The sequence below is a fragment of the Plectrocnemia conspersa genome, unplaced genomic scaffold (assembly GCF_051122295.1).
Source record: "Plectrocnemia conspersa isolate PC_06_02 unplaced genomic scaffold, ASM5112229v1 ptg000001l, whole genome shotgun sequence".
In the NCBI taxonomy this organism is placed as follows: Eukaryota; Metazoa; Arthropoda; class Insecta; order Trichoptera; family Polycentropodidae; genus Plectrocnemia; species Plectrocnemia conspersa.
The window spans coordinates 22,158,333-22,175,467 of record NW_028277165.1 but is presented as its reverse complement, the minus strand read 5'-3'; the positions used below and the strand labels follow the sequence as shown (position 1 = coordinate 22,175,467).

Below are 17,135 nucleotides of genomic sequence, written 5' to 3'. Positions count from 1 at the left end.
ACACATAAAAGTTTAATGTAATCATATATGCTGTCGTCACGGTGACATGCCAAAGACAGAATTTCACGTCTTTCACTCCTCCAGCTCGACCGATGCTTGACCGGAGTTTTGCGCGGAACGGAAGCACAAAAACGGAAATAGGAGTCAGTCTGCGACGAAAGCTTCATAAGCGAGGAACAGATGGTCTTTCCGCTGAAAGCATGTGTTCGTTCAATAGAATTATACCAACAATATCATGTTTTAATATGAATATTTAAGTAAGTATCATACTCGTGCGTTCATTATTTATAGAATTGAGTCGATTATCAAAAGCTGCCATAAGTATTAACAAATATCAATCAATATTAAATTTAGTCATTTAGAATATCATATTTATATTAATAATAATTTAGATGTAAATGCATTATAACATCGCACGATCATATTATAAAATGGTATATAATAATAAAAGAAATTATGCAAAATATAAATCAGTAGCCAGTAGTTGTTTTGGTTATGTCCTATTTATAATAGTTATTGTTACATTTTAATTTAGTCATATAAAATGTCTATTGGTTTAATCAGTTTTTTGCTAACAACTTTTTTTGTTTGTTAAGACATATTTTCTACGACTACGTGTTATATCGTTGGGATTAAACTACAAATAAGAATCAATAACTTAATTTATATTTAAATGTATCTCTAATTTGATGTTAATAGTCTGTGTTTTTTATGTATATTATTTATTTTCTATGTGCGAGGGATCAGTTAGCAATTAAATTATATTCAAGTATTTTTATTGTTAGTCAAGTTTGCTTTCCGTTGATTTTTCAAAAGATACAATTTTAGTTTTTATGTCATATTTCGTAACTAAGCAGTCTTTAGTATACGATTTGAAGATATAAACTTTTTATTAAATCAAATTGGTATAAATATACTATAAGGTTGTTCCATAGATATTTGCGTTTTTTAATGTGCGGGTTAAAAGAGTTAAAAATTAAAACGTGGAATAATTTTGCTAAATAATGTATTATCCACATTTTCCTACAATTATTCTCCACGTGTTAATCTATATAATAATAAAAAAACAGTAGCAAAAAACTCACACTTTCTGCAAAAAGTTCCAATAACAACTTTCCCAATAAATCATTAAATTAATAAAAAATAATTGTATATTTTAATACAAGAAATACTAATGGCAACACTGCAATTCGTGTCGGTGTCATTTTTAAATAATATCCAACACAAAAGCAACTAGGCGCTAGTTGCGAATAGACGTTTCGCTTGTTCTCTTCAATTATTTATTTTTCGTTGGATACACGTGAAGAGTAATGGCAAAAAAATATACAAATGTAAAAATAATTAGAGACAATTATCTTTGTTTTTAACGACACTATTTTGAAAAAAACTAATTGTCAACGACAATATAAATAGATAATATTTGGCCATAACAACGTTTTTACGGGACGCTAAGTTTTACTTGTGTTATATCAATTATAATAAGTGCAAGTGTATTATGCATATGTAATTGCAAAGTGATTTCGCCAACAAAATGAGATAGGTAATGTCTGTTCGTATTTTTTCACATATGGATATCGCATTATTTTTTCCATCATTACTGCTCGTATGTGACCTCTGCGAAGTACTTATTTCCTATATAATGAAGTAATGATCGATCCCAAGCGAATGAAATATTATGTAGAGCACAAATTGATATTTGTAAGCGAATAGCAAAACATAAATGTTTTTTTTATATTTGTTTTTTTTTAATTATTCTTTGTTTTTATTTTGATTTTAAATCATTTTTCAATTCTCAATTTATTGTTTATTTAAATAATATTTCATTGGTTTTGATCGAATATATTTTTAAAACATTTAATTTGTGAGCAGGAGTGGTTAAGACGTCGACCGAGTCGTTTGACTGCAGTGGCAGCTATATATAAAATAATTGTTTAATAAAGCAAATTGTTTGTGCATAACTATTGACTAGATTAGGTGCGAGCGAAAGGCAGCGAGTGAGCATTAATCAGAACAGTGAACACCCCATGAATAACTCTTTTTCTGAAGAAAATATCTATAAAATTATCTTACATAAATGCACAAACAATTCGTTTTATGAAACAAAGTATTTATTTAAATTCACATATCTCTTAAAACCATTCCCAATTAAATCAAACCCTTTTTAATATCTACAAAGTATCAGTATAACATTTTCTAATATATATGATATACTAAACCAAATGCAAATAACGCATTGCTTATTTAAGTTAGAACTCAAATAGTTGTTTTTTTTTAAGAATAAATGGCGATTGATTGAAATAAAATCTCAATAAGCACTTTCAGCAGTAACTTGTTTGTTGAAGACCTCACTTTACCCTGTAAAAACTTTCCGAAATGGTTATTCAAACAAGTAATAATCTTTTAGCAGGATGAATATGGTGGTTGATGAAATATTTCATAGCCCAACTCGTTCAATTTTGATGTGTTTGGGCAATGTGTGGTCGCGATTAGAGCCTTTTCGAATGATAATTTTGGAAACCAGATGTGGCATTTCTTTGTGCATTTTGATAATTTCTTGATAACTCTCAGCTGTTACGTTAGCTTGCTACTGACGCCGAGTTTACAGATATTCTTTATTATACCATCGCGGGTTGCCTGTGCTCCTCTTACCCTCCGGCTTATAAAAGGTTAACCGCTTTGTAGGTTTCAAGTCGTCAGATATCCGGTCCACCTGAGACATTGCATTTTAATATACTTGATGACATTGGGCTCCTGATATAATCTGTATGATTCGTTGTTATACCGACACAAGTTTGGCGTTGTCTGCAATCGCTGAATGTCGCTGAAGCTCAATGTCCACGTCTCACACCTGTATTCCAGGACCTTTTGAGTCTTACCAGAGACTGTTAAGTGAATTTTTTCTTCTTCTGGCTCCATGTTCGATTCTAGACGTTTGAGATCATCTTGCTAATCTTGTTCCAAGTATCTCTCCCGATCCTTGGCTGCACGAAACACTTCTTCGGCTGTCAATAGGCGTATGTTTCGCAGCCAAGTTATCTTCTTTTTTCCGATACATTTTTATATTCAATTTTTCTCATCATTACGGTATGAAGAAGCTTATATTTTGGACCTCAAAACGCGAAAGGAGTTCTCGATTGCTTCCTATCATGAAAAGAATTCGGTCTTTGGAGACTATGGAACTTTTAGCATACGCATATATAGCCACGTTTAAAACTCTTCCAGTTTATTGATTGTATTATTTTTTAAGTCCAGGTCTGGCATCCGTATAATAGCAATGACCAAACATAGGTAGTACTATGAATTTAATTCTGATATGAATATGTAAGTACCTGATTGTGAGACCAGCTTTCACATTTTAATGCGGTTTTTAATATTTTTTTCATTTTCCCTGGATAATTTTCTCAAACTTGAATTTAACCAGAAAAATGCATGTCATTTATTGAAATACCATAAATCTTAATAAAATCAAAACGACCACTGACTGACCAATTTTTGCCCCCCTCCCGCCCCTTCTGGAAAAACTGAAATAACGTCCCTGATAGGACTTGTGCCTCCTGTGAGAGGATGATGTTTTAAGCGATCGAATTTGTATTCTTTGTATCCGCAGTACCACACAGCTCTTGGAATGCCTCCACAGTTGCTAATTTGAAATGTCCTATGACGTCTACGTCATCTTCATATGCCAGTAATTACACCGATTATGTGTAAATAGTTTATATTGTCCCACAAATTATTTTAGAGTCTCAGACGACCTTTTCAATGGCAATATGCAAGAACAGGCAAGCGGGAGCATCGCCTTGTCTCAGTTAGTGTTAATATCATCTGAATTTTTCCATTGCTTCAAATATGTAGTTTTCCTCGCTGTCGTAAGCCTCCTCGCTGTATCCACGTTGACCTCATACACCTTTTTAAGTAACTTTTCAATTTAAAGTTACTTAAAAAGGTGTATGACACACATTTTTCAAGTGTAGTTCTCGTTTCGGATTAGAAAAATATATCTTTCAAAAAATTGCGCTACTTTGATTTTTCAATTATTATTACATGTATGTCTTGAATTAATTATATTTTCGGTCATAATTTTTTTAATGTGGGGTTGTTACACGACTGAAGACGAACCAGAATATCTGAAAAAGGGTAGAGAAAAACCAGTGCGCAAATATTCACACTTTCTGTTACGAAAATCATTTCATATTTAAGGATATATTAAAACAAATTTATAAAGTTCACAAATTTACCAGAGTAGACTGATTGTCTTTGAGTATGATATTTTTTTAAACCCAAAAGGTTGGTTTGTGTTATTTTTAACTAAACCTAGAATAATCAATTGCAAACAGAGAACATTTTTAAATTGAAATCCGTTTAACACAGTTATATGCAATTAATGTAATATATAGTTATTTCTCATTATATATGTTTATATTTGCTACATATAATGTCAATTGTATATTACGAGTTAATTTAATGAAATAGTATTCTAAAATGATTTTTATTTGAATTTCAGTTTTAGATATGTATTCATTTGATGTTCACTAATGTATGTCTTGAAATAAAGATAACACTACTGATCTTTTCTTATTTTGTCAGAATCAGTAGTTCACGTAACCTAATAAAATTGTTTTTATTTATAAGTGTTTCTTTTGACACGTAGCAACGTAAACTATTTTTAATAAATATAAACTGTAAGTTTTGTCTATACATATATCTATTTTTCTGCATAAATAATGAAACCATTCAAATTATTATTTTTTAAAATAGACAAAAGTATTTGTTATCCTTGACTTGCTTCAAATTTTGATATCCCTTGTGTAAAAATTAGTTGGCTTCGGAATATAAATTCACAACTAAATACAGGTACGTCAACCAACTCATTATAATAAATTTTATATAAATTGTTAATATGTAAATGGAATTACAAATAACTAAATATATAAACTTATCTATATTTTTATAGAATTATAAACTTCGAGTATTACAACAATCTTGACTACGTACATGTAATACTATATATAATATTTAAGCCGTCTAATCCAATCAATATTGTTGAGGTATTTTACATTTATCATGTTCTGATTTTTCGTCGATTTTATACAATCACTAATTATTTTTCAATTTCAGTGTATAAATGTGTAATTCGTAAATTTAATATCCTTATATTCGTCACGCTTTCGACCAGATCGCGTGCTACCATCTGGATTTTCCTTCATCATACAAACGCAAATACTATGTGAAATTTGTCGTTTTCCTTAACGCAAACAACATACGTGTATAATCACAATCATAATTGCATTGTCTATATTATTACAAATTCATCGCGGCTTTTACGCGTGTTTTACAGAGTGTTTATCGATTTTTGTATTAGACTCGAGGCTTTGGTATAGCAATCTTCTCTCGTTATCGAAAGTTAATATTTCATCGTGTCGTGCTTTTTGCCCTTCGACATACAAACATACCTAGTTTATATATAGGACGGCCCAAAAACGAACAAAACTGATTTTAAAAGTGTTTATCTATATCATTATTTTATTTAATTGAAGTATTTATTAAAGTGAATTTGGAATTGAGACTACTCGACGTCAAAAGACATATCATCACATGTATTCAATGCCTTCAAAACCGTAATTGGTGACTTCGAATTATTCAGTAGCATAATAGGGCTGCTAACATTAGTGCTTTGAATAGTCACTTGGCTTCAAAGAATTTAAAATCTTTACTGGATATTGTCAATTGGGTAAAATTAACGTGCTGACAATAGAATTGTCTTTACCGATTAGCACAAGTATGTATAAGTTCTTCAAAAAGACGATTAACTATTATTTTAATATTTAATCATTAAAATTCAGACGACAATGAATAGAAAATATATTCACCGGGATGTCTACCGATCGATAGTTTCACAATTTCTAACCTTCAGTATTGTGTTGAGAAATTGAAGATGAAAAATTCGGGTTGTCTTGATTTAATTTCAGCTGATACAATTGAAATAATACATTGTTCGTTTTTAACCTACCGTTGAAAACAAATACTTTCCCGATGAAAAGAAATTTACAAAAGTGCCTCCCATACATAAAAAGGGAGAAAAATCAAATCTGTCGATTTTATCAGCACCAGCCAAAGTATTCGAAATCATTTTTCATAAGTATGCTTCAAACCATATCGATGGATACTTGTTTGGTCAACAGCACGGTTTTCGTCCATCGAGATCTGCTCTGTTTTTCCAATTTTGTGACGAAAAATCTTGATATAGGCAATCAAATTGATATCATTTACACTGATATTGAAAAGGCCTTTGATAAAGTTTGTCGTGCTTTAATTCTAAAAAATGGATAGGTTTTTGTTTTCCCTCAAAAATATTATTTTTTTAATCATACTTTTCAAATCGTCGTTAATATGATCAATATGGGCAACACAAGTCGTCTGAACACATTGCCACATCAGGACTTCCTCAAGGTTCTAATCTCAGCCTATTTATGTTCCTTCTGTTTATTAATAATAATAATAAAGTTATTAATAATTTCAAATTCTTACAGTATTCCTTAAAATAGATTCCATAGATCTTGAATTACTTTAATTTGATGTTAAATCTATGTACGTGGTCATCCTCTAATAGATTACCACTAAATATCACAAAATGTCATTCCATGACATATTCATGAGCAAAGATACCACTGAAATTAACTGCTAACCAATTTGCGTGTCCTATTTTAAGAGGGCTATAAATTCCATCAACATAGAGAAAACATATGCAATAAAGCCTCAAAGATGTTGGGATTAATTGAGAAGCTTGAGCACACTGTGTGCCTTGTATATCACCTACTGCACAATACCCTCGAGTATACTTCTCTGATCTGGTTGCAAATAATGCAAACGACTCACTTTTAATAATAAAAAGGTCCAAAACATGTTTCTCAGATATCTGTACAAGGAGCGTAGTCCGTAACGTCTCAGACTAGTAACTCTGAGGTTGCGGGTTCGAGCTCTGGTAGCGACAATCGATTTTTTACTATTAAAAATACGGCCCCAGCTGCAGTGACATCTATTGATTATAAATTGCATAGCACATAATAATTTTTAATTAATAATATAGATGCCACCGATTCCTAGACTTTCAATCTGGTGGTTAATACTTACTTTATATGTATTCATTATGTCTGATTGACTTACTCAGTAGATACAGATTTGCCAGTTGTAACGCAGTGGGCTTACTCCTGTCAGGTTATAACGGAAGATTTAATAAAAATAAATAAACATGGGGAATATAAAAAAGCGTGTTCATTATAAATGTTGTTTACTAAGGATTCTTTGGTAATCACTCATTTATGTCATTGTCGATAGAAATGTCACGGTTTTCGCTCAACATCACCTTAAAATGTTTTTTTTTTAATTACAGCGGCTCTCGAGTTGTCAGTCGCATGTCTTGCGCGGTTGACTGTAGCTAAGGAATGATAGACGAAATCGGTGAATCGTTTTCGCAAGCTTTAAAAGAAAATGGCATTAGCCGAGTGATAGTACCGAGACTGGCGGAAATGTTCGAGGAGACAACCGAAAGAGCTAAAACTGACGATGGAATCCCTAGCAAAATCGAAGGCAGACGAAGGGCTAGTCATGAAGGTGCTATTCAGCAGCAAAGAGATTTTATAGTACCGTTAGACCATTTAGGTACATGGTCCGAAAATGTTTTATAATGTTTTATAAGGATTAGAATTATTATCATCGTCGTTTTTATAATCCAGAATGGAACAGAAGTAGATCAAGTCCTGCCAGAAGGCGTCACAGTCAAGGATCGGTCATGTCTTATACAGGATTGGTAAGTGTAACTTATCGGTATTTAATTTAGTCTGATTTTTCACTTGGAATTTAACATTTACAGAACTTACAATGGAACGGAAACATGGACAGCGGCCTCAATGTACCCGGTAGTTGTGAAACTACCCTAGCTGACATACTGGAAAGTCCCGTTAAAACTGTAAGTATAGTAATTTGGACATTTTCCAATCGATCAATGCTTCGAACTCGCGGCCCACAAATTATAGAAATTTACCTGTCAATGTCACAGTACAAAACAATTTATTATTTCTTTCAATATCTGTCATAAGAAATTGTATTTCTAGCCGATTTTGCTGGATAGGAATTCCATGAGCTTCAGAGCATTTTCTGCTGGTACGAAAATTAACATGCTCTCTCCGACCACGTCATCGATGCACGAACCTTTTGGAACTCCGTGTGGGAATACGCCGTTGCCTTCGACGCCTCTTCCTCCACTTCAGGTTTTATAAACTTCTTCGCTCATGCGTCTTTTCTTAAGTAAAATACAACTTGCGTGTATAGGACGAGAATACAACCACAAAAGAAGGAAAAGCTGAGGATAATGGGAGCATTGTTCTGAACAACACTGATCATGATGGCTATTATTTATCGGAAGGACATACGAGCAGAGAGGTATAGTAAATAATTATTGGTCCAACATTGTTTCCATCTCTTTATCAGATCTTTAGTCTTATTAAATCTATTTTTGGTTGGATTTTTTTATACATAGTAGTTAAACCGATGTCAGTATCAGCGAGGAAGTGTCCGGGTTGATCAAAAAACGTTGTAACAGGCGGTCGGGATTGAAGTTGAGTAGAACCACTTAGTGATGAGTCTGTGTCGAACTCCTCGTCATTTGTTAAAATAATGAAACACTTCTCAAAAAAATACCATATTTGAGTTAAAATAAAATTCACTGCATCTCATTATTTTATGTAAGCAACATACAATTAAATTATAAAAATTTTCTTCAATTCTTCAGAATTCAGAATAATTAATTAAAATAATTATTTTTTAATTAAATATTATTTTACAGGTAGTTAATTGATTTTTTGCACTAATTAATTAAATAAATTTATATCGGTAAAAACCGAGGAAAAAAATACGAATATATTCGACTATTTTAACACTTCCTCCAATTTTGATTCAATATTTGAATAGTTTAAAACTACAAATAATTGAGAACCCTAATGTAGATACACACTGTAGGTGGACAAAGGGACAGGAAAGACACTGTGTGGGGGTTGGGAATACAGACACGTGCCAATAGTGAACTGGTTTAAACTGTTTTTTACTATTTTTATTGTTGTAATTATTCTAGTGTCAACTATTTTATGGGAAAACGCTCTTTATTTAGATTTGTACTCTAATTAAATTATTAATATATTTAATATACCATAAATATGTATCTATCAATAACGGAAATTTTGGAAAACCTAATACATGCTTTTATAAAAAAAACTTAGGGTCTCGATCCTGAAACTTTAATGTTCCGAGACGGCCGTAGAAGGATAGACATGGTGCTAGCATATGTGGAAGAAAATTTAGGTGTCATGACCGAAGCTGAATCAAAAAGATCAGAAAAAAGAAGAATTTTTCAGAATAACCTTATTAAAGAAGGTTTGTATCTATTTACTTATCAAACTCTCTTATTTAATCAATCATAACATATTATTATTGTACAGGTCTTGAGCTTGAATTAGAAAATAAGTGCTTATCGTTCGATGAGAAAACGTGGTTTTTGAAAATCCACATACCTTGGAAGACAGAGGCGCGTTATTCTGAACTCATGGGTTTGAAGCTTCCTACTAAAAGATTCATCACAATTTCGGTGAAAGCTTGGGTATGCCATTATGCGTTCATGTAAAATAGTATTTTACTAATTATATACATGCAATTTAAAGGATAAAGAAACCAGTTCTGAAAAAGAAAGCAAACTGCAGCGTCTCAGTAGGAAGTTTCATGAATGGTTGGATTGGGATCATTCGTTGATAGAAGCGGAACCTTCTTTTTATAAGGCGACGGCTTGTAGCTCTGGAAATCGGGAAGAACAGTAAGATACACATAGTTACAAATATAAGCATTGAAATTTTAATATTCTAAGGCTATTGTAGATTTCTAGTCAAGGATAGGTTCACATCTTATACTTCAGCGCAAAGATCTTTACTAGTGATGCAAATTTTGTTGAGAACTAAGTATGATGCTGCAGAAAAGGTAGAACTAACTAAAAATGTTTTTATGTATAAATTATTATTTTTTACTGAATCGTTGACTTACAGATGGGAATCAGAAGACTGCTTAATGATAGCACATACATTGCATGTTTTCCTCTCCACGAAGGAAACTATAAGAAATCGTTGGCAAATGGAAATTCTTACGATCGAAGGGTACGTTTTAAGTTCATAATATTTGCGACCGAATAAACCGAAACTTTTTAACCCAAATAGATAAAATCTGACACGTTACAACTGTTTTCTTTTATTGACACAGTTATATCAGTTGATGCACTTGCTGGTCAATCGCAAATATACGTTTGTTTAACAGTAAAGCTTGTTAAACTTATTAGTTCAAAAATTCACCTAGAAATTTGAGACAATGGAGCTAATCGCGTTGACTTCACTGTTATTCGTTGTGTGGCACGTATCCTTTTTCTGGCGATACTTGATGCTATTTGTACGTAAAATGTATTGATTCGAATTTACAAAATCATAGAAAAGTGACTTCCAATGAAGCAAAAACATAAATATGTTCATCAGATATCAAAGCATTCCTTAATTGTAGATTTGAAAATACCTCATGCTAGAACGATGATATATCTGTCCAGTAAAAATATTTATATTGGGATTTAGTATCAGATTAGCATTTATAGTAAATATTTCCCATAGTATCACATCAACTATTTTAAATGCAATTTTTAAAAATGGCATTGACATTGGCATTAAACTGACACAAAATATAGAAAAATTAAAAATGATTTTTTAGCTCTAATTTAAAGTAATAAATTTTTATTAAAACTATTTTCTAGTTGCTGTATCTTGAATGGGCACGTCCTAATAAATGGTACAAGAGACAGCCTCTTTGGCTCGTTAAGAAGTACTTCGGCGACAAGATCGCTTTATACTTCTGTTGGTTAGGGTTTTACACAAAAATGCTGTATGCACCCGCGATCGTTGGAACACTATGCTTCCTTTATGGTCTCTTGTCAATGGATTCGCGCGACAATATACCAACGTGAGTCTACAAAAATAATGAAATAGTGAAATTTTAAGAAATTCAACAAGGTATATGTTTATTCAGGAGAGAAATTTGCAATGCTTCCGGACCAGGAAGTATAGTACTATGCCCCATGTGCGATAAAGCCTGCAAGTACCAAACGTTGTACGATTCCTGTCTTTTCGCAAGACTCACTTACTTATTCGATAATCCTGCTACTGTGTTCTTTGCTATTTTTATGTCGTTTTGGGGTAAATATTGATCGAATTCTGTCATCGTTATGTTGCATTCGATATAAATTATGTTTATATCGTAGCTACCAGTTTTTTGGAACTGTGGAAGAGGAAGCAGTCTGTTGTCGTTTGGGAGTGGGACTTGTATGGCGTAGATCGAGACGAAGACACAAGGCCAGGTAAAACAATGACTTTGCTGCTTTTACCATGAAATTGTTGCATAATAGTTTTATTTTAACGATTTTTAGAGTTCGAAACGTCGGTGAAGACTTTCAGAATCAACCCGGTGACCAGAGAAAGAGAACCGTACCTTCCAGCTTGGTCTAGAGCGGCTCGTTTCGCTGTGACCGGAGGCGCCCTCTTCTTCATGGTATAACATAATTTTATAAGAATCTATTTAAGAGTTCTAATGAGAACAACAACAATTACCATTCCAGATTTCGGTTGTTTTCGGCGCAGTTTTAGGCACCATAATATATAGAATATCACTAGTTTCTGTTATATATGGAGGCGGAGATCTTTTCATCCAACAGCATGCCAAAATCATAACTTCCATGTCGGCAGCGCTGATCAATCTAATCATCATCATGCTCTTAACCAAAGTATTGATTTTTTATAAATAAATTTAATATAAGAATATTTCATTCAAGATGTTTTTAGGTTTATGCAAGACTTGCCATATATTTGACTAATCTGGAGAACCCTAGGACTCAAACGGAATACGAAGACTCTTACACGTTCAAGATATTTCTGTTTGAGTTCATGAATTTTTATTCATCGCTCATATACATAGCGTTCTTTAAGGTGAATATTCGAAATAGCAATGAAATGATAGATTATAACAAACATATGTTAAAAAGATTCATATTTGTTTATAAGGGTCGTTTCTTTGAATATCCAGGCGATAATCAGGCGAGACGTTCAGAATTCTTCATGCTGAAAGGAGACGTTTGTGATCCAGCTGGATGCCTGAGTGAGCTCTGTATCCAATTGGCTATAATCATGATTGGAAAACAGAGTTTCAATAACTTTATGGAAATACTATATCCGTACGAATTTTGTTCATCTACCACTATTGGCGGAACTTCACCTAAACTCCCGATCAATAACTAATATTATTTTATATAAATAATATTATGAAAAAAAATATGATATGTACACAAAAAAAAATAACCAGCACACACCTTTAAAAATATATAATAATAATTTGCATTTAAAAATAAATCCATTCCTCATCCAGCCTACTTTGCGGGGTTTTGTGCCGTGTAGTTCCGTCACTGTTTACCACCTCCATATACACCTACAAGTAATAATAATTCTATCTAAAAAAAAAAATATAATCTTCTTTTAGGAAAATGTGGAATTGGTGGCGTCAAAGAATACATAGGGCACACACAGTAGACAAAGATAGACCGCATCAAACTTGGGAGGAAGACTATCATCTGCAGGATCCCGGGAGATTAGCACTTTTTGATGAATATTTAGAAATGAGTTAATATCGCAGTAATTAAAGTGCAATATATTCGAGTGTAATGTTTAATAAATCTATTGTTACAGTTTTACAATATGGATTCGTGACACTGTTCGTAGCTGCTTTTCCATTGGCACCATTATTTGCTTTGCTCAACAACGTAGCAGAAATACGCTTGGATGCTTACAAAATGGTTACTCAAGCAAGAAGACCGCTGGCAGAGAGAGTAGAAGATATTGGAGCCTGGTAAATATACTCAGCATACTCATTAAACTATATGTGACATCAAAAATCAATGTACTGCAAATTAGCAACTGTAGGACCAGTGTTTTAAATGAAGTTCAATTTTGCATTTTCATCAAATAAAAACATTTATATACATATGTAAAGGGTAATCCAACTTCCGTTTTAAACACAAATTTAAGAATATATTTGATTTTTTTTTATTAAACGAACATTTGATGTATCTCATTAATTATGAAAAACAATATCAATTAAATGGTCGCTTCTAGACATTTTGCATCAGCTGATCCTTTCTCAAATCTCAACTATAACATGGCGGATGTTGGTTTTTAGGTGCTCCAACGTTTCGGGTTTGTCGTTGTAGACACGATCTTAGCGTAACCTCACAAAAAATCTAACGATGTTGAATCGTATGATTTTGACGGTCAATTAATGTCACAAACACGTAAAATAATGCGACTTGGGAACTTATCGCGCAAAATATCCAACATTGCACTCAATCTGTGGCAAGTTTGCTCCATCTTGTTGGAACCACGTGTCTTTCACGTCAATATCTTCGATTTGGTATCAAAAATATTTGGTTATCATGCGACTATGGTGATCACAATTGACTGTTACAGTCCGACCTTCATCGTTTTCAAAACAGTAAGACCCAATGACACCGCCTGACCACAATGCGCACCAAACAGTCACTTTTTATGCGTGTAATGATCTCTTGTGAATCTCATGAAGATTTTATTTGTTCCATATGCGGCAATTTTACTTATTAACATATCCAGAGAAGTGGAAATGTGCCTTATCAGAGAAGATTTTTTGTTTGAAAACCAGCATCAACCTCTCACACTACGTAAATTCTTCGCTGTTCGTGGTCTCTGGGCTTTAGTTATTGTGTTATCTGAATTTTATACGGGTGTAAATGCAAGTTCGTTCATAATTGTTATTTCTGTAAAACAATTGAACAATTTTAATGCGTTGAGCGGTGGTTAATCAATAAATCTGTCATTGCAATAAAATATTTGACACTTTGAACACGCGTGATTATTGACAGCTGTCTGATGCTGCCAACATAAGAAAATCGATTGGATTACTCTGTACTATATAATAAAAAAATAATAAATATTTTAAGACCACTAGTGTACAATTTTTTTTACGTTATACTTTAAATAAATAATTGTCTGATGTTGATTGTATATGTCATGTATATAGACATACAAATCCATATAAACTTATGAATTATAACACAGGTTTGGCATTCTGAAAGGTATCACTTATGCTTCGGTGGTTTCTAATGTGAGTAAAAATCACGCAACATATTAATAACTCCAAATTGTTGTAAAAAATATTTCCATATCACATATAGGCCTTTGTGATTGCCTACACTAGCGATTTCATCCCGAGGATGGTTTATCAATTTGTGTATTCGCCAGACGCTACTTTAGCTGGATACATCGACCATTCACTCTCAGGTGAGATTATATTCATTAAAGTACGCAATTTAAATTAGTTTGTTTCGTATGAAGTAGATGTGTTTGATAGCAAGAAAAATAAACAGCGATATTTATAAATATTAGATTGTTTCAGATAAAGTAGCCGATTATTTTAGTGATATTTAAAACGCTATAATCTTTTTACAGTTTTATTAATTAAAATTAGCTCGATTCACCCAAATGGTCTATTGTCAACGATTTAACAAAGAATAAATCCGTTGTTTATAAAACCGTACGTTACTACTCATATTTTGTTTCAATCGTGATCCGTTTTCAACTGAGTAAATATCAGTCACTTCATTTTTACCCAACATATATTATGTTCACTGTCTTTTTATACTAAAATGATTCTCAAAATTTGTCTTTTATATTTGTCATCTTTTACAATCTAATGATATGGTTTTTTACTGCGAACTTTTAAAAACAATAATATGTACTACATAAATAATTATTTTGATATTATTAAATAAAGGATTTTCAAACACACTTAATTTTCAAATATTTTTCTTTAATGTTTTTTGGAACATATGTTTCTTCAATGATTTACTGCGAAACATACCAATCAACGTAAAAGTCAACGGCACTCTGGTAATACTGGCGTGACGGGCTTCTTCTCTTGTCGACTCTGGCCGGCACGCATACCCGTGCGGGCCGCGCGCAGCGTTCACTGTATATAAATAATAAACAACATGTAACTTCAAATCATCAATAAAATCTGTGTCTAATTGCCACCCGTCATCTCCCGTCGTCAAGTACCTTTACAAAAACCTAATTTTCTAGGCGCTAACTACAACGGTGTAACAATCTACATACATACGAGTAGCTATTGCAACACCACCAGACTGGAATCGGTGACATATATTTAACTAATTGTTAGATGTTACCGTCAGTCACCTTAAATACGATTTTATACATTAACGTATCGTCAATATTTACAGTATTCAACACATCGCATTATCGCGACGAATGGGGAGTAGAACGGAGCCCTAATATCACCACTTGTCAATTCCGAGGGTACAGGAATGAGCCCACTCATGCTACAGATCCTTACGGGCTCTCTCCGCATTATTGGCACGTTTTTGCAGCTCGCCTCGCGTTTGTGGTAGTTTTTGAAGTAAGAATTTTCTTGAATTGTCTCTACTAGATTATAAATATAACAACTGAAATTATATTTCAGCATATTGTATTCGGTCTCACCGGTTTGATGAAATACGTGATTCCTGATATTCCTAGCGAATTGAAAACGCAAAGGCAAAGAGAAGCGCTTCTGGCCAAGGAAGCTAAATATGAACACGGACTCAAGAAGGGCAGCGAAATAGAATATGAGCAGCTAATTAACCAAATGCACCAACAAGCACCGCAGACAGGTGAGGACTTGAGCTAAATTTATGAGAGCATTACACAAAAAATCCACATTGCTACATTTACATTAAAACTAATATTTGCACATATTGATTTTTATGATTGCAGGTGTTGGAGCAGCAGCAAACGTAGTCGGTTCTTGGGCAAGACGCCTCTCTAAAATATCCGACGGACTAGACGCTCATGTTACCGTCTCCCAAAGGCCGAGAGCTTCTTTGGCTTCGGTCGCAGCCGCTTGGCAGCATCATTGATATCATTACATATCAGAGGTGTTCAACGTATTCGTAGCTAAAGCAGTAAGCAACGTAAGAAATAATAATACGACGTAACATCTGAACGCATCTGTTTTCCTAAAAAATATAAACTTATGATATTGCATTGTACATTATCATGAAATTTAAAAATATATAAAAATCTAAAATGAAACATTAAATAAGTATTATGATCTCAGATAATTAAATAATATTAACGGATAATTTGTACGACACAGTGTTTTGTATTTTTTTAATGAAATGACATTTTACAGGTAGTATTTATAATTTTAATATGATATTAATAACGACTTTGAACTTAGTCTTAATTATTGATCATCGCATATTTTATCTAATTTTTCTTCCATCCTTTTTTATTATTATTTTTATTGATACGTAAAATAAGTATATATGTAATTCATTATACAAATGATAATTCTCATATCTTGTGATATTTTAATCAATGCCCCTATTACTGGTTGTGAATAATCACAATTTCTCAACGTTTTCTTTTATTAGTTACCATATAAATATATTAATAGTATCATCAAAAGTTAAAAAATATTTTCAATGTTGTATTTTTAATAATATATTATATATGTACATATATACTATAATATAAAAACGTTAACTAGATTTGTACTTTATATTAGCAAACTTTAAACCATGAACTATATAATGTGCCAGCGTAGAGGATTTTGATTTTTTATTAATAAAATAAATGTAAATATATTAACAAGCCTTTGTTTCATTCATATACTTTATGCGAAACGATATGTTAAATCTTACAGATTAAATTTACCAAAAAATGTCATTTTATCTTATCTTTCCATCCTTCACATAATAAAGAGAATGTTTCTTTTCTATCAGCTATTCAAATACAAATCGTTTTTAATTCAATAAATATTAATATTATCAATGAAAAAGTAAATATTTAACCACTCTAAATATACAGTAGCGTACAAAATGTTATATTTATATTTAATTTATATTTTTTTAAAACTCTCATTATTGAAGTATTAAAAATATGAAAATTAAATAAATTACAAAACAGTAAAATTTAGGCATTAAT

General features: G+C 32.3%; 1 protein-coding gene and 1 long non-coding RNA gene across 9 annotated transcripts; one reads left to right on the top strand and one right to left on the bottom strand.

The window, feature by feature from the left end:
- On the top strand, positions 1-16,533 carry LOC148239232 (anoctamin-4). Of its 8 annotated transcripts, none has more exons than XM_088187839.1 (25): positions 1-257; positions 7,388-7,663; positions 7,731-7,804; positions 7,868-7,963; positions 8,109-8,264; positions 8,326-8,436; positions 9,270-9,423; positions 9,489-9,646; positions 9,708-9,856; positions 9,918-10,017; positions 10,083-10,190; positions 10,829-11,034; positions 11,101-11,267; positions 11,333-11,428; positions 11,498-11,619; positions 11,687-11,851; positions 11,910-12,053; positions 12,129-12,298; positions 12,601-12,740; positions 12,807-12,966; positions 14,208-14,253; positions 14,324-14,429; positions 15,389-15,564; positions 15,628-15,817; positions 15,921-16,533. In XM_088187839.1, the coding sequence occupies exons 3-25, from the start codon at positions 7,787-7,789 to the stop codon at positions 16,061-16,063; spliced, it is 3,081 nt and encodes a 1,026-aa protein (XP_088043965.1). In that variant the 5' UTR covers positions 1-257; positions 7,388-7,663; positions 7,731-7,786; the 3' UTR covers positions 16,064-16,533. The 8 variants fall into 8 exon arrangements, 5 of the variants coding, with proteins under 5 accessions (XP_088043965.1, XP_088043942.1, XP_088043951.1 ...); XM_088187816.1 differs by having other exon boundaries at positions 141-257; positions 7,388-7,656; XM_088187825.1 differs by lacking the exon at positions 1-257 and adding an exon at positions 1,188-1,540 and having other exon boundaries at positions 7,388-7,656; positions 9,489-9,634.
- On the bottom strand, positions 14,952-15,789 carry LOC148239233 (uncharacterized). Its single transcript, XR_015810015.1, has 2 exons — positions 15,648-15,789; positions 14,952-15,117 (listed from the first exon to the last, which is right to left on the bottom strand). It is a non-coding gene; the product is annotated as an uncharacterized LOC148239233 (long non-coding RNA).
- Positions 16,534-17,135: the final 602 nt, after the last annotated feature.